Source organism: Thamnophis sirtalis, unplaced genomic scaffold (assembly GCF_051295495.1).
Source record: "Thamnophis sirtalis isolate CommonGarterSnake01/CBP01778 unplaced genomic scaffold, rThaSir2_p1.2 scaffold_5, whole genome shotgun sequence".
NCBI classification, from domain to species: Eukaryota; Metazoa; Chordata; class Lepidosauria; order Squamata; family Natricidae; genus Thamnophis; species Thamnophis sirtalis.
This window is the reverse complement of record NW_028261385.1, coordinates 12,162,556-12,180,888: the sequence shown is the minus strand read 5'-3', so window position 1 is coordinate 12,180,888 and position 18,333 is coordinate 12,162,556. Positions and strand designations below refer to the sequence as shown.

Here is an 18,333-nt window from a genome sequence, read left to right as displayed (position 1 = left end):
TTGCAGAGTTCTAGAGATGCTGCTTACCTCGCGCGACATGTTGGCTTACGTATTGGAGTGCCAATCCCAATTCCTGCCTTAACCATCAATAGATTGTGTGGATCAGGCTTCCAGTCTATTGTTAATGGATGTCAGGTACTAATATCCACTCAATTATTTTGCTCCATTCTTGGTCACTCTATTCCAGTGTTTCTCAACCTTGGAGACTTGAAGTCCTGTGAACTTCAAGTCTCCAAGGTTGAGAAACACTGCTCTATTCTCTCTTGCAGTTTAGGTTTGTACATACGGTTATTCTGCATCGTGTCATGCAGAGATTGGAATTGTTCGCCTGCTTTTCAGAAGAGCCAAGGTGGCACAGTGGTTAAATGCAGCACTGCAGGCTACTTCAGCTGACTGCAGTTCAGCAGTTCGGCTGTTCAAATCCCACCAGGCTCAAGGTTGACTCAGCCTTCCATCCTTCCGAGGTGGGTAAAATGAGGACCTGGATTGTTGTTGGGGACAATGTGCTGACTCTGTAAACCGCTTAGAGAGGGTTGAAAGCCCTATGAAGCGGTATATAAGTCTAACTGCTATTGCTATTGCTATTTTTCATGTACATATTTTTTTTTAAAAAATGTTTTGATCGCTCTACTCTTTCAAAGTAAAAAAAAAAAAAAAAGATCTGATAATTTAGATCAGGGGTCCCCCAACCCACAGTCTGTGGACCGACACCGGTCTGTGACATGCCAGAAACCGGTCCGTGCAAACAAGAAAAGCCCCATCTCTGGGATGCAGGCAGCAAGCAAAATCACGCGCCCTCTGGTCCATGGGAAAAAACTCTCCACGGAACCAGTCCCTGGTCTCCAAAAGATTGGAGGATGCTGGTTTACATAGTTGTGTGTTTCATATGTACTTTCATATGAGCCACGGTGGCGCAGGGCAGAGATGATATTCAGAAAAGTTCTGACCAGTTCTGGAGAACCGGTAGCAGAAATTTTGAGTGGTTCAGAGAACTGGTAAATACCACCTCTGGCTGGCCGCGCCCCATCTATTCTCGAGTCCCAGCTGATCGGGAGGAAATGGGGATTTTTCAGTATCCTTTCCCCGCCACGCCTACCAAGCCACACCCACCAAGCCACGCTCATAGAACCGATAGTAAAAAATGTGAATCCTACCACTGGCGCAGTGGTTAGAGTGCAGTACTGCAGGTTACTTCTGCTGCCTGCAATTTGGCAGTTCGAGTCTCACCAGGCTCAAGGTTGACTCAGTCCACCATACTTCCAAGGTGGGTAAAATGAGGAGCCAATTGTTGGGGGCAAGAGGCTGACATTGTAAACACCGCTTAGAGAGGGCTGTAAAGCACCGTAAAGTGGTGTACAAGTGCTAAATGCTATTGTCCATCTAATGTGCTTTTCTTTCCTCTAAACTCAAATCAGGAAATTAGCGTTAAAGATTCTGAAGTGGTGCTTTGTGGTGGCACGGAAAGCATGAGCCAGGCGCCTTTTGCTGTTCGAAATATGCGATTTGGAACAAAACTAGGAGTTGATCTCCAGGTTAGTGCTTTGCGCCCATCCTGTTGTGTTTGCGTTTTTTGTTTGAAACCGGGACATTCTCTCCTTAAGGAACCCTGAGTCATATCTCTGGATCGCATAAAATTACACCAAAGAAAATTAGTCTGTCTCATAAGATCAGGGCTGTCAAGCTCAATTTCATTGAGGGCTGCATCAGGGTTGTGTTTGACCCCCGGGGGACGTGGGGAGGGGGGGGCATGGTCAGGTCGACATCCATTTACAGCTGTCACAGCCTCTTGCAGACTTCTGCCAGCAAAAACAGAGCTCAGGGGGACACACACGGCCCTCCCGAGCTCCGTTTTTGCTGGCAGAGGCACCGCGGGCCAGCCCTTCGCTGTTCCCAGGGGGGGCCCTGTGTTCCAGATCTAAGCACCATGGAGCCAGATCCAGCCCAGGGACCTTGAGTTTGACACCCCTGCATTAGATGTTACTCTATTTACAGTGTAAGGAATTGTATGAACTAACGTACATCATTTGCATTCTGATTCTTTCGATTTACTTTCATGCCCGTGTAGCAATATTTGGCTGAGCTCAGAAGCTAAGCAGGGTCATCCCTGGTATGTATTGGAATGGGAGAGCTCTGTAGGCTAGCCTTGAGAAGTAAAAAAACAAACAGATAAACTCTGAAGATGGCAAACCCAATTCCACAAAAAGATAAATACAAATACAATAGCAGAGTTGGAAGGTCCAACCCCCTGCCTAGGCAGGAAACCCTATACCATTCCAGACAAATGGCTATCCAACATCTTCTTAAAAACTTCCAGTGTTGGGGCATTCACAACTTCTGGAGGCAAGTTGTTCCACTGATTAATTGTTCTAACTGTCAGGAAATTTCTCCTCAGTTCTAAGTTGCTTCTCTCCTTGATTAGTTTCCACTCATTGCTTCTTGTTCTACCCTCAGGTGCCTTGGAGAATAGTTTGACTCCCTCTTCTTTGTGGCAACCCCTGAGATATTGGAACACTGCTATCATGTCTCCCGTAGTCCTTCTTTCTATTAAACTAGACTTACCCAGTTCCTGCAACCGTTCTTCATATGTCTTAGTCTCCAGTTCCCTAATCCTCTTTGTTGCTCTTCTCTGCACTCTTTCTAGAGTCTCCACATCTTTTCTACATTGTGGAGACCAAAACTGAATGCAGTATTCCAAGTGTGGCCTTATCCAGGCATTATAAAGTGTATTAACACTTCACGTGATCTTGATTCAGATCATGTGTTATCAGCTGCTGTCATTACCTTTTAAACATGTGTACAATTCCTAAAATAAAATATTTGTGCATTGCGGACTACAGTAGATAGGCCCAGCCTTTCTCCTTCAGAAGTCAGCACTTAGCCTTTCATGGAACAGATCAAAAATGATACAGACCCAGGACAAAATGTTGCCGCCTTTTGTGTTATTAACCTCTTGCTAATACAGGTAGTCCTCAAGTTACGACCACAATTGAGCCCAATATTTATGCTGCTAAGTGAAATTTGTTAGGGGAGTTTGCCCCATTTTACGACTTTTCTCGACCACCGTTGTTAAGGGAATCCGGATTCCTCGTTGACTTGCCAGAAGGGACACGGCAACTGACATAAATATGAGCCTCTCTTTAGCTAAGCTTTTAAATTTTGATCATGTGGCCCTGGAGATTGCTGCAGTGGTTGCAAGTATGAAAAACTGTCATACGTCCCTTTTCCCCGTGCCGTTGTAACTTTGAATGGTCACTACATGGACTGTTGTAAGTCGAGGATTACCTGTACTTTTTTACAGTAAATCACTGTTCTAATATATTCTCTTACTCCCTTCCTCTTTGCCAATTCTCACTGGCATACATTAGTGGAGAAGAGGCAACATGAATGATGTATCTTTATTTATTTAAAACATCTGAAGGGCCTTGTATGTTCTCCAACACATAAAAAAGACAAAAATGTGTTCTGACCTAGGTTTCCTTAAAAAACAAGAAGCAAAGTCTTAGTTCCAGCAAAACCCCTTTTATTTACATGACTGTGACTTCCTGTCATTCACAGTCCTCAAGGCTTCACAAACAGTCTTTCGGAGGAATGTTTATCAGCAGGAACTTTATCTTGTTTGGCAAGCTGCCAAATAACTAGTTTCCAAATAATTGAATGAACAAACTGTTTCCTGAAAAAGCCCCCCCCCCTCGTTTGCTCCTTTTTTGTTTCCTGGGAGGCGGGGGGGGGAGGCAATCACCTCCAAGGTGTGACTTTACTCCCAAGTCGGCCCTGCTTTCTTAGTTGTTCTTGTCTTCTGGCAGCTCTGCGCATGCGCCAGAGGTGGGTTCCTACCACTTCGCACCTATTCGGTAGAACCGAATTCGTCAAATCTACCGAACCGGTTAGAAGAGGTTCCACCAGTGGACCCGGAAAGCAGGCCACACCTACAGAAGAGGTTCCAAAAAAATTTGAAACCCACCACTGCACGCACGCGCACACACACACACAGAAAGAGAAAGAAAGGAAGAAATAAATAATGAAAGAAAAAAGAAAGAAAAAGAGTGAGAGAGATGAAAGAAAGAAAAAGGGGATGGAGGGACAAAAGGAAGGAAAAAGAGAGAGGGGGGGGAAGAAAAAAAGAAAACACATGGCCGGCAAGCCACTCCCACCAGGTCACATGGCCGGCAAGCCACTCCCACAAAGGAGGCCACACCCATAGAGTAGGTTCCAAAAATTTTTGAAACCCACCACTGGCATGCGCACACAGGGAACAGGCTCCAGCCTCACTGTTGTCTAACTTTCTCTCTGCCTCTGACGCAGAGCCCTCGTTTGAGCTTTCCTCAGTCTCCAGGACTGGGCCATGTTCTTCCCCAACCTCCTCACTGTCCGACTCTGCCACAAAAAAGGGTTTTAAACCCCTTTAAAAGCACTATCCACTTCCGGTCACACAACCCCAAATGCCGAATTGTCCTCTCCTCTTTTCCCAACCCAGCATTCGAAGGCAAAGCCTCAGCTTTAGGGAAGCAGAGGTATGGAAAAGCCTTACTCTCTCGGACTCAGATAATTCTGGGAATTGAAGTCCAGCCATCTTAAAGTGGCCAAGTTGAGAAACTCTTAGCAAAGCTATAGAAACATCAGTGATAAGATAAGGCCAATGAAGAGAGGGGCCTTGTAGGGCGGGGAACTTAAGTCTGCTCCCAATCCCAGTAGCCTTGCTTTCAAAACAAGGGACAGCACTGCCGGATTGTCTGAGGGGGAAATATTCCCCCAAATTGGCAGTTTCTTTAATTTTATGTTGGGAAAATTACTTCTGGCCACTATCCAAGTTTCTGCTCTCTCTTGTTTTGGGATCAAAGGCAAAAAGTACAAATGAAACCTGAAAACCATCTGTAAGGTGAGAAAGCCAATTTAAAGGCATTTCTGCAGAGATTCTCGTAGTCTTCAAAGCATTTTCCCTCCACCCCACTTTAATAAGTAAGAGTAACATTCAGAACTTTAGATTTTAGGATAGGGGACAAATCCTGCACGTACGATTTTGCAGGTATGTCCATTTTGAGAATTCTGTGCTTACTCTAAGAATGTTCGGAAACCCCCCCAGCTTCCAGTGCAATTTTGTGTGGGTCTTTGTGTGTGTGTGAGAGAGAGAGAGGGAGAGGGAGAGGGAGGGAGGGAGGGATTTGGGCATTCTTTCCCAGCCTTCTAAAGATCCCATAATTCCCAACCCACATTTTGTCATGCCAGCTCTTCATTGTGATAGTTGCTCTCCCAGATCTGGAAGGTAGCAGGTGAGACTTATGGACAGGTGACTCTGGAATTCTGGGAGATGAAGTCTTGTTGTTGTTAGCAAAGTCGTATTCAACCCATCAGGACCACATGGACAATGTTCCTCCAGGCGTTCCTGTCCTCTACCATCCTCTGGAGTCCTTTTAAGCTCACGCCTACTGCTTCGGGGACTCCATCCAGCCACCTCATTCTCTGTCGTCCCCTTCTTCTTTTGCCCTCCATCTTTCCCAGCATTAGGCTCTTCTCCAGTGAGTTCTTCCTTCTCATTAGGTCTGCAAAGCATTTGAGTTTCCTCTTCGGGATCTGGCCTTCTAGAGAGCAGTCAGGGTTGATCTCCTCTAGGACTGACCAGTTTGATCGCCTTGCAGTCCAGGGGATTCACAGGAGTCTTCTCCAGCACCAGAGTTCAAAGGCCTCCATTCTTTGGCCTTTCTTATGGACCAACTTTCACAGCCATCCATTGCAACTGGAAAAACTATAGCCTTGACTATATGCACTTTTAGAAACATTAACCTATAACATGATTCTGTCCCCTCTTTTCTGGCAGCTGGAAGACATATTGTGGTCAGGTCTAACCGATGCGCATATCCAGACTCCCATGGGTGTCACAGCTGAAAATCTTGCTGCAAAATACAATATTACCAGAGAAGAGTGTGATCGCTATGCCGTCAAGACACAACAGAGGTGGAAAGCTGGTCAGTATGTTTAATGGAAGAGCACCGATCTGCTTCCCATGGAAACTTAATTCTCACAGCAGTTGACATCTGGATTGTGTTTCTTAAAACTCAAGTTGAGGATTAGGTTGATGGGATTATCTTTTATGAGGAAAATTAGGCATTAGTTAGGGACGCGGTGGCTCAGTGGCTAAGATGCTGAGCTTGTCGATCAGAAAGGTCGGCAGGTCGGCGGTTCGAATCCCTAGCGCTGCATAACGGAGTGAGCTCCCGTTACTTGTCCCAGCTTCTGACAACGGAGCAGTTCGAAAGGACGTAAAAAATGCGAGTAGAAAAGTAGGAACCACCTTTGGTGGGAAGGTAACAGCGTTCCGTGCGCCTTCGGCATTGAGTCATGCTGGCCACATGACTACGGAGATGTCTTCGGACAGCGCCGGCTCTTCGGTTTTGAAACGGAGATGAGCACTGCCCTCTAGAGTCAGGAACAACTAGCACATATGTGCGAGGAGAACCTTTACCTTCACCTTTAGGCACTAGAGAAAAAGAGCAGAAACATTTTTCTTTGGCTTCTGTATGTGAGGGAATACGGCAATGAATAGAATAGAATATAATTCTTTATTGGCCAAGAGTGATTGGACACACAAGGAATTTGTCTTTGGTGCATATGCTCTCGGTGTACATAAAGAAAAATAAAAGAATACGTTCCTCAAGAATCATAAGATATAACACAGTGATAGTCATAGGTTACTAATAAGCAATCAAATCATACTAGGAAACAAACAACAATATAAATCATAAAACTATAGGCAACATGTTTATAGTCATAAGTTGGAAGAGATAGATACTAGTAAGGAAGAGAAAAAGAATAGTAATACAGTCTTAGTGAAATATTTGACAGTGTTTTGGAAATTAGTTGTTAAGCAGAGTGATGGGGTTCTGGGGGGAAATTGTCCTTGTGTCATGTTGTTCTGGTGTGCAGTGCCTTATAGCATCATTTTGAGGGTAGAAGTTGAAACAATTCATGTCCAGGATGTGAGGGGTCTGTAGACATTTTCACAACTCTCTTTTTGACTTGTGCAGTATACAGATCCTCAATGGAAGGCAGGTTGGTAGCCATGTGTTATTATGCAATGTATGTAAAACTGTGTTATTAGTTTTAGATTTGATATAGGCGGGGCATGTGAAACCTAAAACATTTTGCCTCATAGTCTCATTGATTGCATTGAATTGGGTTTCTAGCTGCTATAGTTTCCTGTGTAGTAATGACCCTTAAGAGGAGTGTTGGGCTCTGGACCTTTGAGTCCTCACTTGAGATACCAATGATGAGGCTCAAATTTTCCTAGATTGGACATATTATCTCAGGGGTGTCAAACTCAATTTCATTGAGGGCCACATCAGGGCTGTGGTTGACCTCGGGGTGGGGCAATGGGTTTGGCGGCCTGAGTTGCTGGAAGTGGCAGTCACCCAGGCCTGCCAAGGTGGCGCAGTGTGTTAAATGCAGCACTGCAGGCTACTGCTAGATCAGCAGGTCAGCGGTTCAAATCTCACCGGCTCAGGGTTGACTCAGCCTTCCATCCTTCCGAGGTGGGTAAAATGAGGACCCAGATTGTTGGGGGCAATATGCTGACTCTCTGTAAACCGCTTAGAGAGGCCTGAAAGGCCTATGAAGCGGTATATAAGTCCACTGCTATTGCTATTGCTATTGCTGCCACACCTCCAAACTGGTTCTCTGGGCAGCACTGTAGGCTCTGCTATTTTATTGTTTTGCTTCTGCGCATGCACAGAACAATTTTTATTGCACTGTGCAAGCGCGTGCGGCACGCATCAAGTGCACGCAAAACACCCATGAGCAAACCGGCAGTAGTGACTCTACTTCCCCTTCCTTTCTCCTTCTCCTCTCTCCCCTTACCACTCCTCCTTATACACCTCATCTTCCCCCTTCACCCTCTCTCCTATCCCTCTCTTCCTATCTTTCTTCTCTCCTCTGCTTCCCACTCTTCTACATCCTTTCTTCCCTCCATCATTTTCTACTCTACTTCCCCTTCCTTTCTCCTTCTCCTCTCTCCCCCTACCACTCCTCCTTATACACCTCATCTTCCCCCTTCACCCTCTCTCCTATCCCTCTCTTCCTATCTTTCTTCTCTCCTCTGCTTCCCACTCTTCTACATCCTTTCTTCCCTCCATCATTTTCTACTCTACTTCCCCTTCCTTTCTCCTTCTTCTCTCTCCCCTTACCACTCCTCCTTGTACACCTCATCTTCCCCCTTCACCCTCTATCCTATCCCTCTCTTCCTATCTTCTTCTCTCCTCTACTTCCAACTCTTCTACATCCTGTCTTCCCTCCATCATTTTCTACTCTACTTCCCCTTCCTTTCTCCTTCTCCTCTCTCCCCTTACCACTCCTCCTTATACACCTCATCTTCCCCCCTCACCCTCTCTCCTGTCCCTCTCTTCCTATCTTTCTTCTCTCCTCTGCTTCCCACTCTTCTACATCCTTTCTTCCCTCCATCATTTTCTACTCTACTTCCCCTTCCTTTCTCCTTCTCCTCTCTCCCCTTACCACTCCTCCTTATACGCCTCATCTTCCCCCCTCACCCTCTCTCCTATCCCTCTCTTCCTATCTTCTTCTCTCCTCTGCTTCCCACTCTTCTACATCCTTTCTTCCCTCCATCATTTTCTACTCTACTTCCCCTTCCTTTCTCCTTCTCCTCTCTCCCCTTACCACTCCACCTTATACACCTCATCTTCCCCCCTCACCCTCTCTCCTATCCCTCTCTTCCTATCTTCTTCTCTCCTCTGCTTCCCACTCTTCTACATCCTTTCTTCCCTCCATCATTTTCTACTCTACTTCCCCTTCCTTTCTCCTTCTCCTCTCTCCCCTTACCACTCCTCCTTATACACCGCATCCTCCCCCCTCCCCCTCTCTCCGGGTCCCTCTCCTCCTATCTTTCTTTTCTCCTCTGCTTCCCACTCTTCCTCTAATTCACTTGGTGTATTTCAACTTCTGAGCAAACTCCCTTTTGTGTTGATGGTATTTATAATTCCATTCCAATATACATAACAAAGAAAAAATAGCAGTATACATATACAATCATAATAGACTTTTCTTTTTTTTTTTACATTCGTAGCTCACGAAGCCGGACATTTTAAGGCTGAGATGGCCCCCATTGAAGTGAAAGTTAAGAAGAGCAAGCAGAGCTTGGAACGCGATGAACACCCCCGGCCGGATGCCACGGTGGAGCAACTGGGAAAACTCCCTACGGTCTTCAAGAAGGATGGCACCGTCACAGCGGGGAACGCCTCGGTGAGCCTCCTCCTTCTCCAGGAAGTACCAGGAAACACTCAGTAGTCTTCCAACCATCTTCTGATTTACCATTTTAGAAGTCCAGATCGACATTTTCCTGGAGCTGAAGTCCAATCACTAAGCTCTTTGTAATAACATTTAGCAATAGCATCTAGGCTTATATACCGCCCCATAATTGGCGATGCGGTGGCTCCGTGGCTAAGACGCTGAGCTTGTCGATCAGAAAAGTTGGCAGGTTGGTGGTCCGAATCCCTAGTGCCGCGTAACGGAGTGAGCTCCCGTTACTTGTCCCGTCAACCTAGCAGTTGGAAAGCGTGTAAAAATGCAAGTAGAAAAATAGGAACCACCTTTGGTGGGAAGGTAACAGTGTTCCGTGCTCCTTCGGCGTTGAGTCATGCCGGCCACGTGACCATGGAGATGTCTTCGGACAGCGCTGGCTCTTCAGCTTTGAAACAGAGATGAGCACCACCCCCTTGAGTCGGGAATGACTAGTACATATTTGCGAGGGGAACCTTTACCTTTATTTCCCCATAACACTAAATGGGCAGTTTACAACGTACAGCATTCTTTGCATTTTACCCCCAACAACATTTTACTGGAAGGATGGAAGGCTGAGTCAACCTTGAGCAGGTCACGTTCGAACGTCAGGCTGTGAGCAGAGTTTGCCTGCAATACTGCACTTTTAACTTAAACACTGCGCCACCCGGGCTCCTAATGCCATCTCTCTTCAAATAGGGAGTCATCTTTGACTTAATTAAGTAGCCAGGGAACAAATATCAATTGGATGCAGAGGTGAAGGAGTGAAGAAATGTGAGACAGTTTTAAAAAATCCTTTTCAATGTGATGGTACTAAGGTATAGTTTTTGCAAATGCAACAATATTTGGAAAAATATGTCTCAAGGATATTTAAAGTTATCCCTTTGGAAATCACAGTTAGCTGTCCCCAAATTAGAACTTTTCAGCTGGATTGAGGCGGTTGTTTTATCAGGTAGGAGAGCCATTGGTATTTTGCAGATGCTAGATACATAGATAATCCTCGAGTTATGACCATAATGGAGCCTGCTCATTTTGGTCATATGATGCAGTAGTGGGTTCCGGATCCTGTTGCAACCAGTACCCTGCAATGAGGCCGGGCGTCCTCGTCGAGCACACATGCGCACACCACCGCCCAGCGACACTCAGCTGCTCGGCAGAGGTCACGCGGGTGCCGCACGCTGTGCGTGCATGCACAATTGGCCTGTTTGCATCAAATTTACTGAACCGCGCTCTACATGGGGCTGCCCCTGAAGAGTGTTCGAAGACTTCAGCTAGTCCAGAATGCAGCCACGCAAGTGATTGTGGGTGCACCTAGGTACACCCATGTTACACCTATCCTCTGCGAGCTGCACTGGCTTCCTATTGGTCTCCGGACACGCTTCAAGGTGCTAGTCGTTACTTTTAAAGCCCTACATGGTATCAGACCTGGCTACCTGAGAGACCGCCTCCTGCCATTTACCTCCCAGAGACCTATTAGATCACACAGACTAGGCCTCCTCCGGATTCCATCTGCTGGTCAATGTCGGCTGGCGACCCCCCCGGGGGAGGGCCTTCTCTGTAGCTGCTCCGGCCCTATGGAACGATCTCCCCATTGAGATCCGGACCCTTACTACCCTTCCGGCCTTCCGCAAAGCAACCAAGACCTGGCTGTTCCGGCAGGCCTGGGGCTGTTAATTTATCCAGCCCCATCCTAAGTTATGAATGTTGTTGAATTTTTAATTGTTGTTTTATTTGTTTATATCCCCCCTTCCCTTTTTATTTGTAAGCCGCCCTGAGTCTTCCGAGAGTGGGCGGCCTACAAGCTAATTAAATAAATAAATAAAATTAATAAAAAGCAGTAAGGAATGCAGGCAGGCGGGTGGGCCAAACAAGCCACCGTTCCAGTACTGTGGCCGCTGCTCCCATCTACCACTGGTACGCCCGTACCGGGCCGTACTTCCCAGAACCCACCACTGGTATGATGGTTTAAAATGGACCGGCCCAATTTTATGACCTTTTCTGCTGTGGTCATTAAGCGAACCCACGGTTCACTAGAAGCCAGGTTGGCCCAAACTGGAAGTAAACCTAAGGCATCGGGAACTGGAGTTTCCGAAATTCCCAATTAGTACAGGCACCATCCAGGCCCCCTGAAAAAATGCTACATTGAATGTGAGCTGTCTGATAACAATAGCAATAGCAATAGCAGTAGACTTATATACCGCTTCATAGGCCTTTCAGGCCTCTCTAAGCGGTTTACAGAGAGTCAGCATATTGCCCCCAACAATCTGGGTCCTCATTTTACCCACCTCAGAAGGATGGAAGGCTGAGTCAACCCTGAGCCGGTGAGATTTGAACCGCTGACCTGCTGATCTAGCAGTAGCCTGCAGTGCTGCATTTAACCACTGCGCCACCTTGGCTCTTAGGATAACATCTTCTTACCATTTCAGCCTCAAATGTGAGTCCATTGGTATGTTCTTCGGTTTTTCTTTTGCCCAGCCTTGATGCCTGGTGTTCTTCTGTTGTAGGGAGTGAGCGATGGGGCAGGCGCCGTGATCCTAGCAAGCGAAGATGCCGTAAAAAAGCACAACCTCACTCCTTTGGCTAGAATTGTTAGTTATCACGCAGCGGGGTGTGATCCTAACATCATGGGCATTGGTAAGTGACTCCAGAGATGCTTTCCTGCTGATCAGTAAGAGTTCTTCCCATCCCATGCATAAAAGATCTTGTAATTCTCCAGTTGCAGCCCACAGCAAGAAGGCCGGACTAGTTTTGTGGAGTCCTTGGTGCTCTCTGAGCCTGGTTGTTTACTTACAGATGTATGCAAGTAAACAACTAACTTCAGACGGCACCAAGGCCTCCTCAGTGCAACTCTGAGCTATAGATATTCTCTTCTGTTGGTCTGGTTCAGTGGTGGGACTCAAATAATTTAACAACCGGTTCTCTGCCCTAATGGCCAGCTGGGTAGGTGTGGCCTGGTGGTCATGTGACCATGTGGGCGTAGCCAACTCAAAGTCACTCAGGTCGATGGGTGCTTTGCTTTAGCTGTGACAATGGAATAAGGGTTAACCAGAGAGGCAGTTTCGGTGAGCAGGGCAATAACAATTAGGCTAGAAACAACACCAGAATGTTTCCTTCCTGCCTTCCTTACAGGATTAGCCCTGTAAAAGTGGAAAAAACCAAATGGAGATTTCTTCCAACAACCGATTCTCCGAACTGCTTAGAAAGTTTACAACCGGTTCTCCCGAATAGGTGCGAACTGGCTGAATCCCACCACTGGTCTGGTTTATTTGGAAGTGGATACAGCCAGATGCCCTTTGATTCCCCCCCCTTTGTTTAGAATTTCATCCAAATCAGTAAACAAAATATTACGTCAGGAAAAAAGGTTAATAAAAGAGTAGGTTATTTCTGTGAGGGAAAAGAATGCCCTTGCTGATGTTTGTATATCTTTAATATAGTTTTAAGGGACGTGGTGGCTCAGTGGCTAAGATGCTGAGTTTGTCAATAAGAAAGATCGGCAATTTGAATCCCTAGTGCCGTGTAGCGGAGTGAGCTCCCGTTACTTGTCCCAGCTTCTGCCAACCTAGAAGTTCGAAAGCACGTAAAACTGCAAGTAGAAAAATAGGAACCACCTTTGGTGGGAAGGTAACAGCGTTCTGTGCGCCTTCGGCATTTATCATGCTGGCCACATGACCACAGAGATGTCTTCAGTCAGCGTGGGCTTTTCGGCTTTGAAATGGAGATGAGCACCGCCCCCTAGAGTCAGGAATGACTAGCACATAGGTGCGAGGGGAACATTTACCGTTTAATTGGGGACTCAAATACCATAAAAAAGAAGTTTGAAGAATTCAATCATGAATACATAGGTGATATTATAACCCCAGTGATCAGTTTTTACTGGTAAATTCTAGATGCTGCCCAGTGGCTTATATTCAAAGGGTGATGAAAATGCTTTTTCAAGGATGTGAAAATTCCTCTCTGATGTTGCAAATTGCGAACAGAAGATTATCTGAATTCTGCTAGTTTTGGTTAAGCAGATAATTTGGACGTCTCCTTTGTTATCAATTGATCAGCAAATATTAAGTTGTGGAAAGGTCTTAGGAAGTAGATCAGCTGGACAAAATGCAAAATTCTGGGCTCTCTCGTTGGTTCCCCCCCCCTTCTTATTGGTGCAGGTATGGGAGAAGAGCTCAGGTAGTATCTGTACTATCTGCTCCTAAATAGTTTGGCAACCAGACAGACGCATCTTAAGTCTAAAGCAGAAATTCCAGGGTATGTGTCTGTGTGTGTGATTTCAATCAAGTTTATTCTTTTGCTTTGCACAAAAGGAAATTAAGTCCTAGTAGCTCTTAGCCAAGAAATTAAAAGACACTTGCTCCTAGGGAGGAAAGCTATGGCAAATCTAGACAGCATACTAAAAAGCAGAGACATCATCCTGCCAACAAAAGTGTGTATAGTCAAGGCTCTGGTTTTCCCAGTTGCAATGGATGGCTGTGAAAGTTGGACCATAAGGAAGGCTGAGCACCAAAGAATGGAGGCCTTTGGACTCTGGTGCTGGAGAAGACTCCTGCGAGTCCCTTGGACGGGAAGACGATCCAACCGTTCAGTCCTAGAGGAGATCAACCCTGACTTCTCTTTAGAAGGCCAGATCCTGAAGAGGAAACTCAAGTACTTTGGCCACCTAATGAGAAGGAAGGAGAAGAGCTTCATGCTGGGGAAGATTGAGGGAGAAAGAAGAAGGGGACAGCAGAGAATGAGGTGGCTGGATGGAGTTGGACACAACTTCGCAACTAACAACAACAACAAGCTCTCAGATCCTTCGGATAATCCTTTGCTTTCAGCTATATTGATTTTCTTTGTCAACTTAATTTTGTAAGTTCCACACATTTGATATTTTATGAAAACAGGTATATAAGTCCTATTACTACATTTCCCATAAGAGACATCTTTCCTTGGTTCAGTAAAGCTATGCTATGCTTTACTGACAGCTTTTGGAGATCCAGCCTGGAGGCTAGAGAATGGTTTCCTGCTTGAGTAGGGGGTTGGACTAGAAGACCTCTGAAGTCCCTTCCAACTCCGTTATTCTGTTCAGGAATGGGCCACCCTCCATTTTTCACTTACACATGTACTGTATGTTTCTGACATAGGTCCCGTACCTGCTGTTACTGAAGCCCTCAAGAAAGCTGGCCTCTCTTTGAAAGACATGGATTTGGTTGAGGTAATGGCCACTCAGCGAAATGCAGTCATTAAACAAATGCCTGGGTTATTAACGGGGGGAGAAATGGGTGGGCGGGCGCTGCCTGCCGGTTGCCAAGTGCTCAAATTTTGATCGTGTGACGATGGGGAGGCCATGACAGTCATAAGTGCAAGGACTGGTTGTGAGTCCATCTTTCAATGCCACTGTAACTTTAAACAGTTCTAAAGGAATGGTTATAAGTCAAGGACTACCTCTGCAGAGAGAATAGCTATTTGACCATTCTTGAAAACGATTGAATACTTCCGGTAAGTTCTACCCAGTAAATGATCCTGGTGGATTGGTTTTTTTTAAAAACATATGATTCAGATCCCTGATCTCTCCTGTCCCCAAGGAAATCTGCATTTCCCGCTGCTTTTTCCAGATACAAGACCCAGCGTTGAGGATAATTCTAATCAGCAAATCACAGGAGCCCAATTTGAGATATTTCTAACGTTGCCTGTCTGATGTGTTTTCCCAGGTTAATGAAGCATTTGCACCGCAGTACTTATCTGTGGAAAAAGTTCTGGGTCTGGACCCCGAGAAGACCAACGTCAATGGAGGAGCCATTGCTTTGGGTCACCCTCTGGGAGCTTCAGGCTCCAGGATCACGAGTCATCTGGTCCACGAACTAAGGTGGATAAACACACCAAGGACACGTTTTCTTTTGTTTCTCCTTAATATTCTGGAAAGAATGCTCAGAGAGAGTGTAACTGAGTCACTGTGGATTTGCTGTAGAAAACAGATGGCGTCCATTATTTTTTTGCAGAGAAGAGATCAAATTCGCTCCCTGGCAGCTCAGCGAAAAGTAAGAGGAAGGGAAAATATAGATTAAAAAGGGCTGCGGCTGAGATCCAGGAGACTTGTAAGCTAGTCAGAAGTAGACATTGATGAAAAACATGGCTATCCACTTTGTATTCCTACTGCAGACTGAGAGGTTTGAAGCATGTACCTCCTGAGCTCTGTTTTTACTGGCAAACTGTTGCAGGAGACCATCGCAGCCGAAAATGGAGCTCAGGAGCCCGTTTTCGCTGGCAGACCGCTCGGGCCACCGCAGGGCCACCACTCTAACCTTAACCCTAATGGTTAGGGCCACCACCCTAACCCGAGTGATGTAAAACTAGCCACGCCTGCCCCGGCCCTCCTAGGTCAAACATAACCCTGATGCGGCTCTCAATGAAATCGACTTTGACACCCCTGATCTAGTCCAACCCCCCCCCCCTTCCAAGCGGGAGACCCTACACCCATGATGGCAAATCTATGGCAAGCATGCCCAAAGTGGCACTCGAAACCATAGCAATAGCAGTTAGACTTATATACCGCTTCATAGGGCTTTCAGCCCTCTCTAAGCGGTTTACAGAATCAGCATATTGCCCCCAACAACAATCCGGGTCCTCATGTTTCCCACCTCGGAAAGATGGAAGGCTGAGTCAACCCTGAGCCGGTGAGATTTGAACAGCCGAACTGCAGAACTGCAGTCAGCTGAAGTAGCCTGCAGTGCTGCATTTAACCACTGTGCCACCTCGGCACAGGTAGCATTGCCTGTTTGTCTTCCTGGTTTCTGGTGCGCATGCCCGCACGATGATCAGCTGTCCTTCGTGCACGCAGCGGTGCTGAAGACCAGTTGTGCACATGCGCTCCTGCCAGCTGATTATCGGGGGCTCATGCAATCCCAGGACCCGGAAGGTCTGCTTTTCTGGAGCGCGGATCCTTTGCGCATATGGCAGTGCCGAAAACCGGCCTGTGCCCGATCGTTGGGCAGGCATGCGTGGTAGAACCTGGAAGTTTGGCTTTTCTGGAGCGTGGCGCTGACCAGTGCACGGGCGACTTTTCCGCACAACCTTTTTGGCACTCGGTGACAAAAAGGACAGATGGCAGTCCACTCCCTTCTTGAATCTTGTTCATAATTGCTATTCTCTTGGTTTGTTGCAGGCGCCGTAAAGGTAACTACGCCGTGGGTTCGGCCTGCATCGGAGGTGGCCAAGGCATTGCTCTCATCATTCAGAATACTGCCTGAAGGACCAGCGAGAGGCTGCGGGGATTTAACCCTGCGTTCTCTGCTAACTGTTTACACAACCAATTGAAGAAACGAGAGAGAGGGAGAGTTACAATTGTCCTTTTGTGCCCAGACTGGTAATAATCTAGTCTCAAGTGATGCACTCTGCTAAAATCTGTTTTTTTAGAGAAAGTAACCATCTAACCTTCAACCAATGGTGTGGATTTACCCCTAATTTTTATCGATCCATTACTGCTCACTAAACTCAAATTTGATTTTTCTAATGAAAATGTTATCGGAGAAATGTTCAGCAGCCAATAATTCGAGCCAAAACGAACCTGGAGTTTGATGTTTTAACAGTGTGGCTTCCCAACCTTTCAAATCATCCTGAATTGTTTTGTATTCAATTAATGTAATTTGATGGAGTTTAGCACCAACGTTTGGGTATGATTTTTTTGCTTGAACTACTCAGCCATAGCAACAAAGTCTTACAGAAATAAATGTGCCTTCTAAAAAAAGTAAAGTAATACTGAATTCGAAAGTTATTAGTCTGGATTTCTGTAAAGTTTTCTCCTTTAAGAGTGTCACTCGGATGATTCTGAAGAATATAAAGTAGCCTTCAACTTACAACCACGATTCAGCTCCAGATTTCTATTGCTAAGCGAAGCAGTTAAGTGAGTTTTGCCCCGTTTTACGATCTTTCTTGCCACAGTTGTTAAAGAGAATCGCTGCCGTCATTAATTTAGTAACACGGTTATTAAGTGAATCCATTGGCTTTGCTTGTCGGAAGGTCGCAACATGACCCTGGGACATTGCGACCGTCATAAATACGAGGCAGTTGCCATGCATCTGAATTTGGATCACATGTATATGGAGATGCTGCAACGGTCAGCAGGGAAGGGGGGGGGAATATAAAAATAAAAAACAACAATTAAAAATTCAACAACATTCATAACTTAAGATGGGGCTGGATAATTCAACAGCCCCAGGCTTGCCGGAACAGCCAGGTCTTAGTCGCTTTGTGGAAGGGTAGTAAGGGTTTGGTTGATCTGTCTCTCAAGAAAAATTCTAACAGTGATTAAAAAAAAATTATAAAGAGATACAGAAATAGGACCGATCAAAATTAATATAATATATATTGGCCTTTTCAACAAGATTCACAGAACAATCTCATTTAAAATAAATTAGAGTGTCAGCCACAAGATGGCACACTTGTGACAATTTCAGAGTCCCCAGTGCTCCATTTTTGACTGATGTGGACACTTTTCTTTCGAGACTCGGAGGATTTTCTCTCCAAATCTTGTCGTTTTTAATCAGAAGATCATAAAGGATGCTAGTCCAAGTAAAATCCTTGTGAAGAATTGAATTTTTGGTAGCTCGCTCTCATTCTCTGTCTTATTTAGGATTAGTCTTACAAATGATCTTTCCTTCAATATTGATCTAAGTGATTATACATTATCTTTTGACTGTGGCATACAAGGTGGCAAACAGAAATGAAAATGAATATTGGATTAAACTGGTGAACCTACAGGGAATAGGATCCAAATGCAAAGTTGAGTATTAGTGCATCCCTATGCTAGTCTATAACCGTAACCAAGATTTTATGGAGTGCAGGCAAAACATGGGAGTGTGACATATAATACTTTGATTTTAATTTTTATTTATTTTATTGTTCATTCCTTCCGTCAGTTTTAATGCTGCACAATTCCACCTGGTTATGGCCGTGCCTTGTTTAAAAACCCTTAAACAATTCTGCTTTTCGTTTTATCTTCCCTACCATGCAAAATTGTCTCCAGTCCAAGGTCAAAAAAAGTCACGGTAAGAGCTGCACCTCTACTGTTGAAGCTCC

The 18,333-nt window shown here is 45.6% G+C and overlaps 1 protein-coding gene across 2 annotated transcripts in view; it reads left to right on the top strand.

The window, feature by feature from the left end:
• ACAA2 (acetyl-CoA acyltransferase 2) overlaps window positions 1-17,018 on the top strand; it is a 32,198-nt gene extending 15,180 nt beyond the window's left edge. For both annotated transcript variants that reach the window (XM_087715321.1, XM_087715322.1), the window contains 8 exons: window positions 7-135; window positions 1,416-1,532; window positions 5,813-5,960; window positions 9,068-9,243; window positions 11,784-11,913; window positions 14,403-14,473; window positions 14,970-15,124; window positions 16,421-17,018. In XM_087715321.1, coding sequence (XP_087571447.1) covers window positions 7-135; window positions 1,416-1,532; window positions 5,813-5,960; window positions 9,068-9,243; window positions 11,784-11,913; window positions 14,403-14,473; window positions 14,970-15,124; window positions 16,421-16,505 — 1,011 coding nt within the window. In that variant the 3' untranslated portion in view covers window positions 16,506-17,018. The remainder of the gene's footprint in view (window positions 1-6; window positions 136-1,415; window positions 1,533-5,812; window positions 5,961-9,067; window positions 9,244-11,783; window positions 11,914-14,402; window positions 14,474-14,969; window positions 15,125-16,420) is intronic.
• The last annotated feature ends 1,315 nt before the right edge of the window (window positions 17,019-18,333 follow it).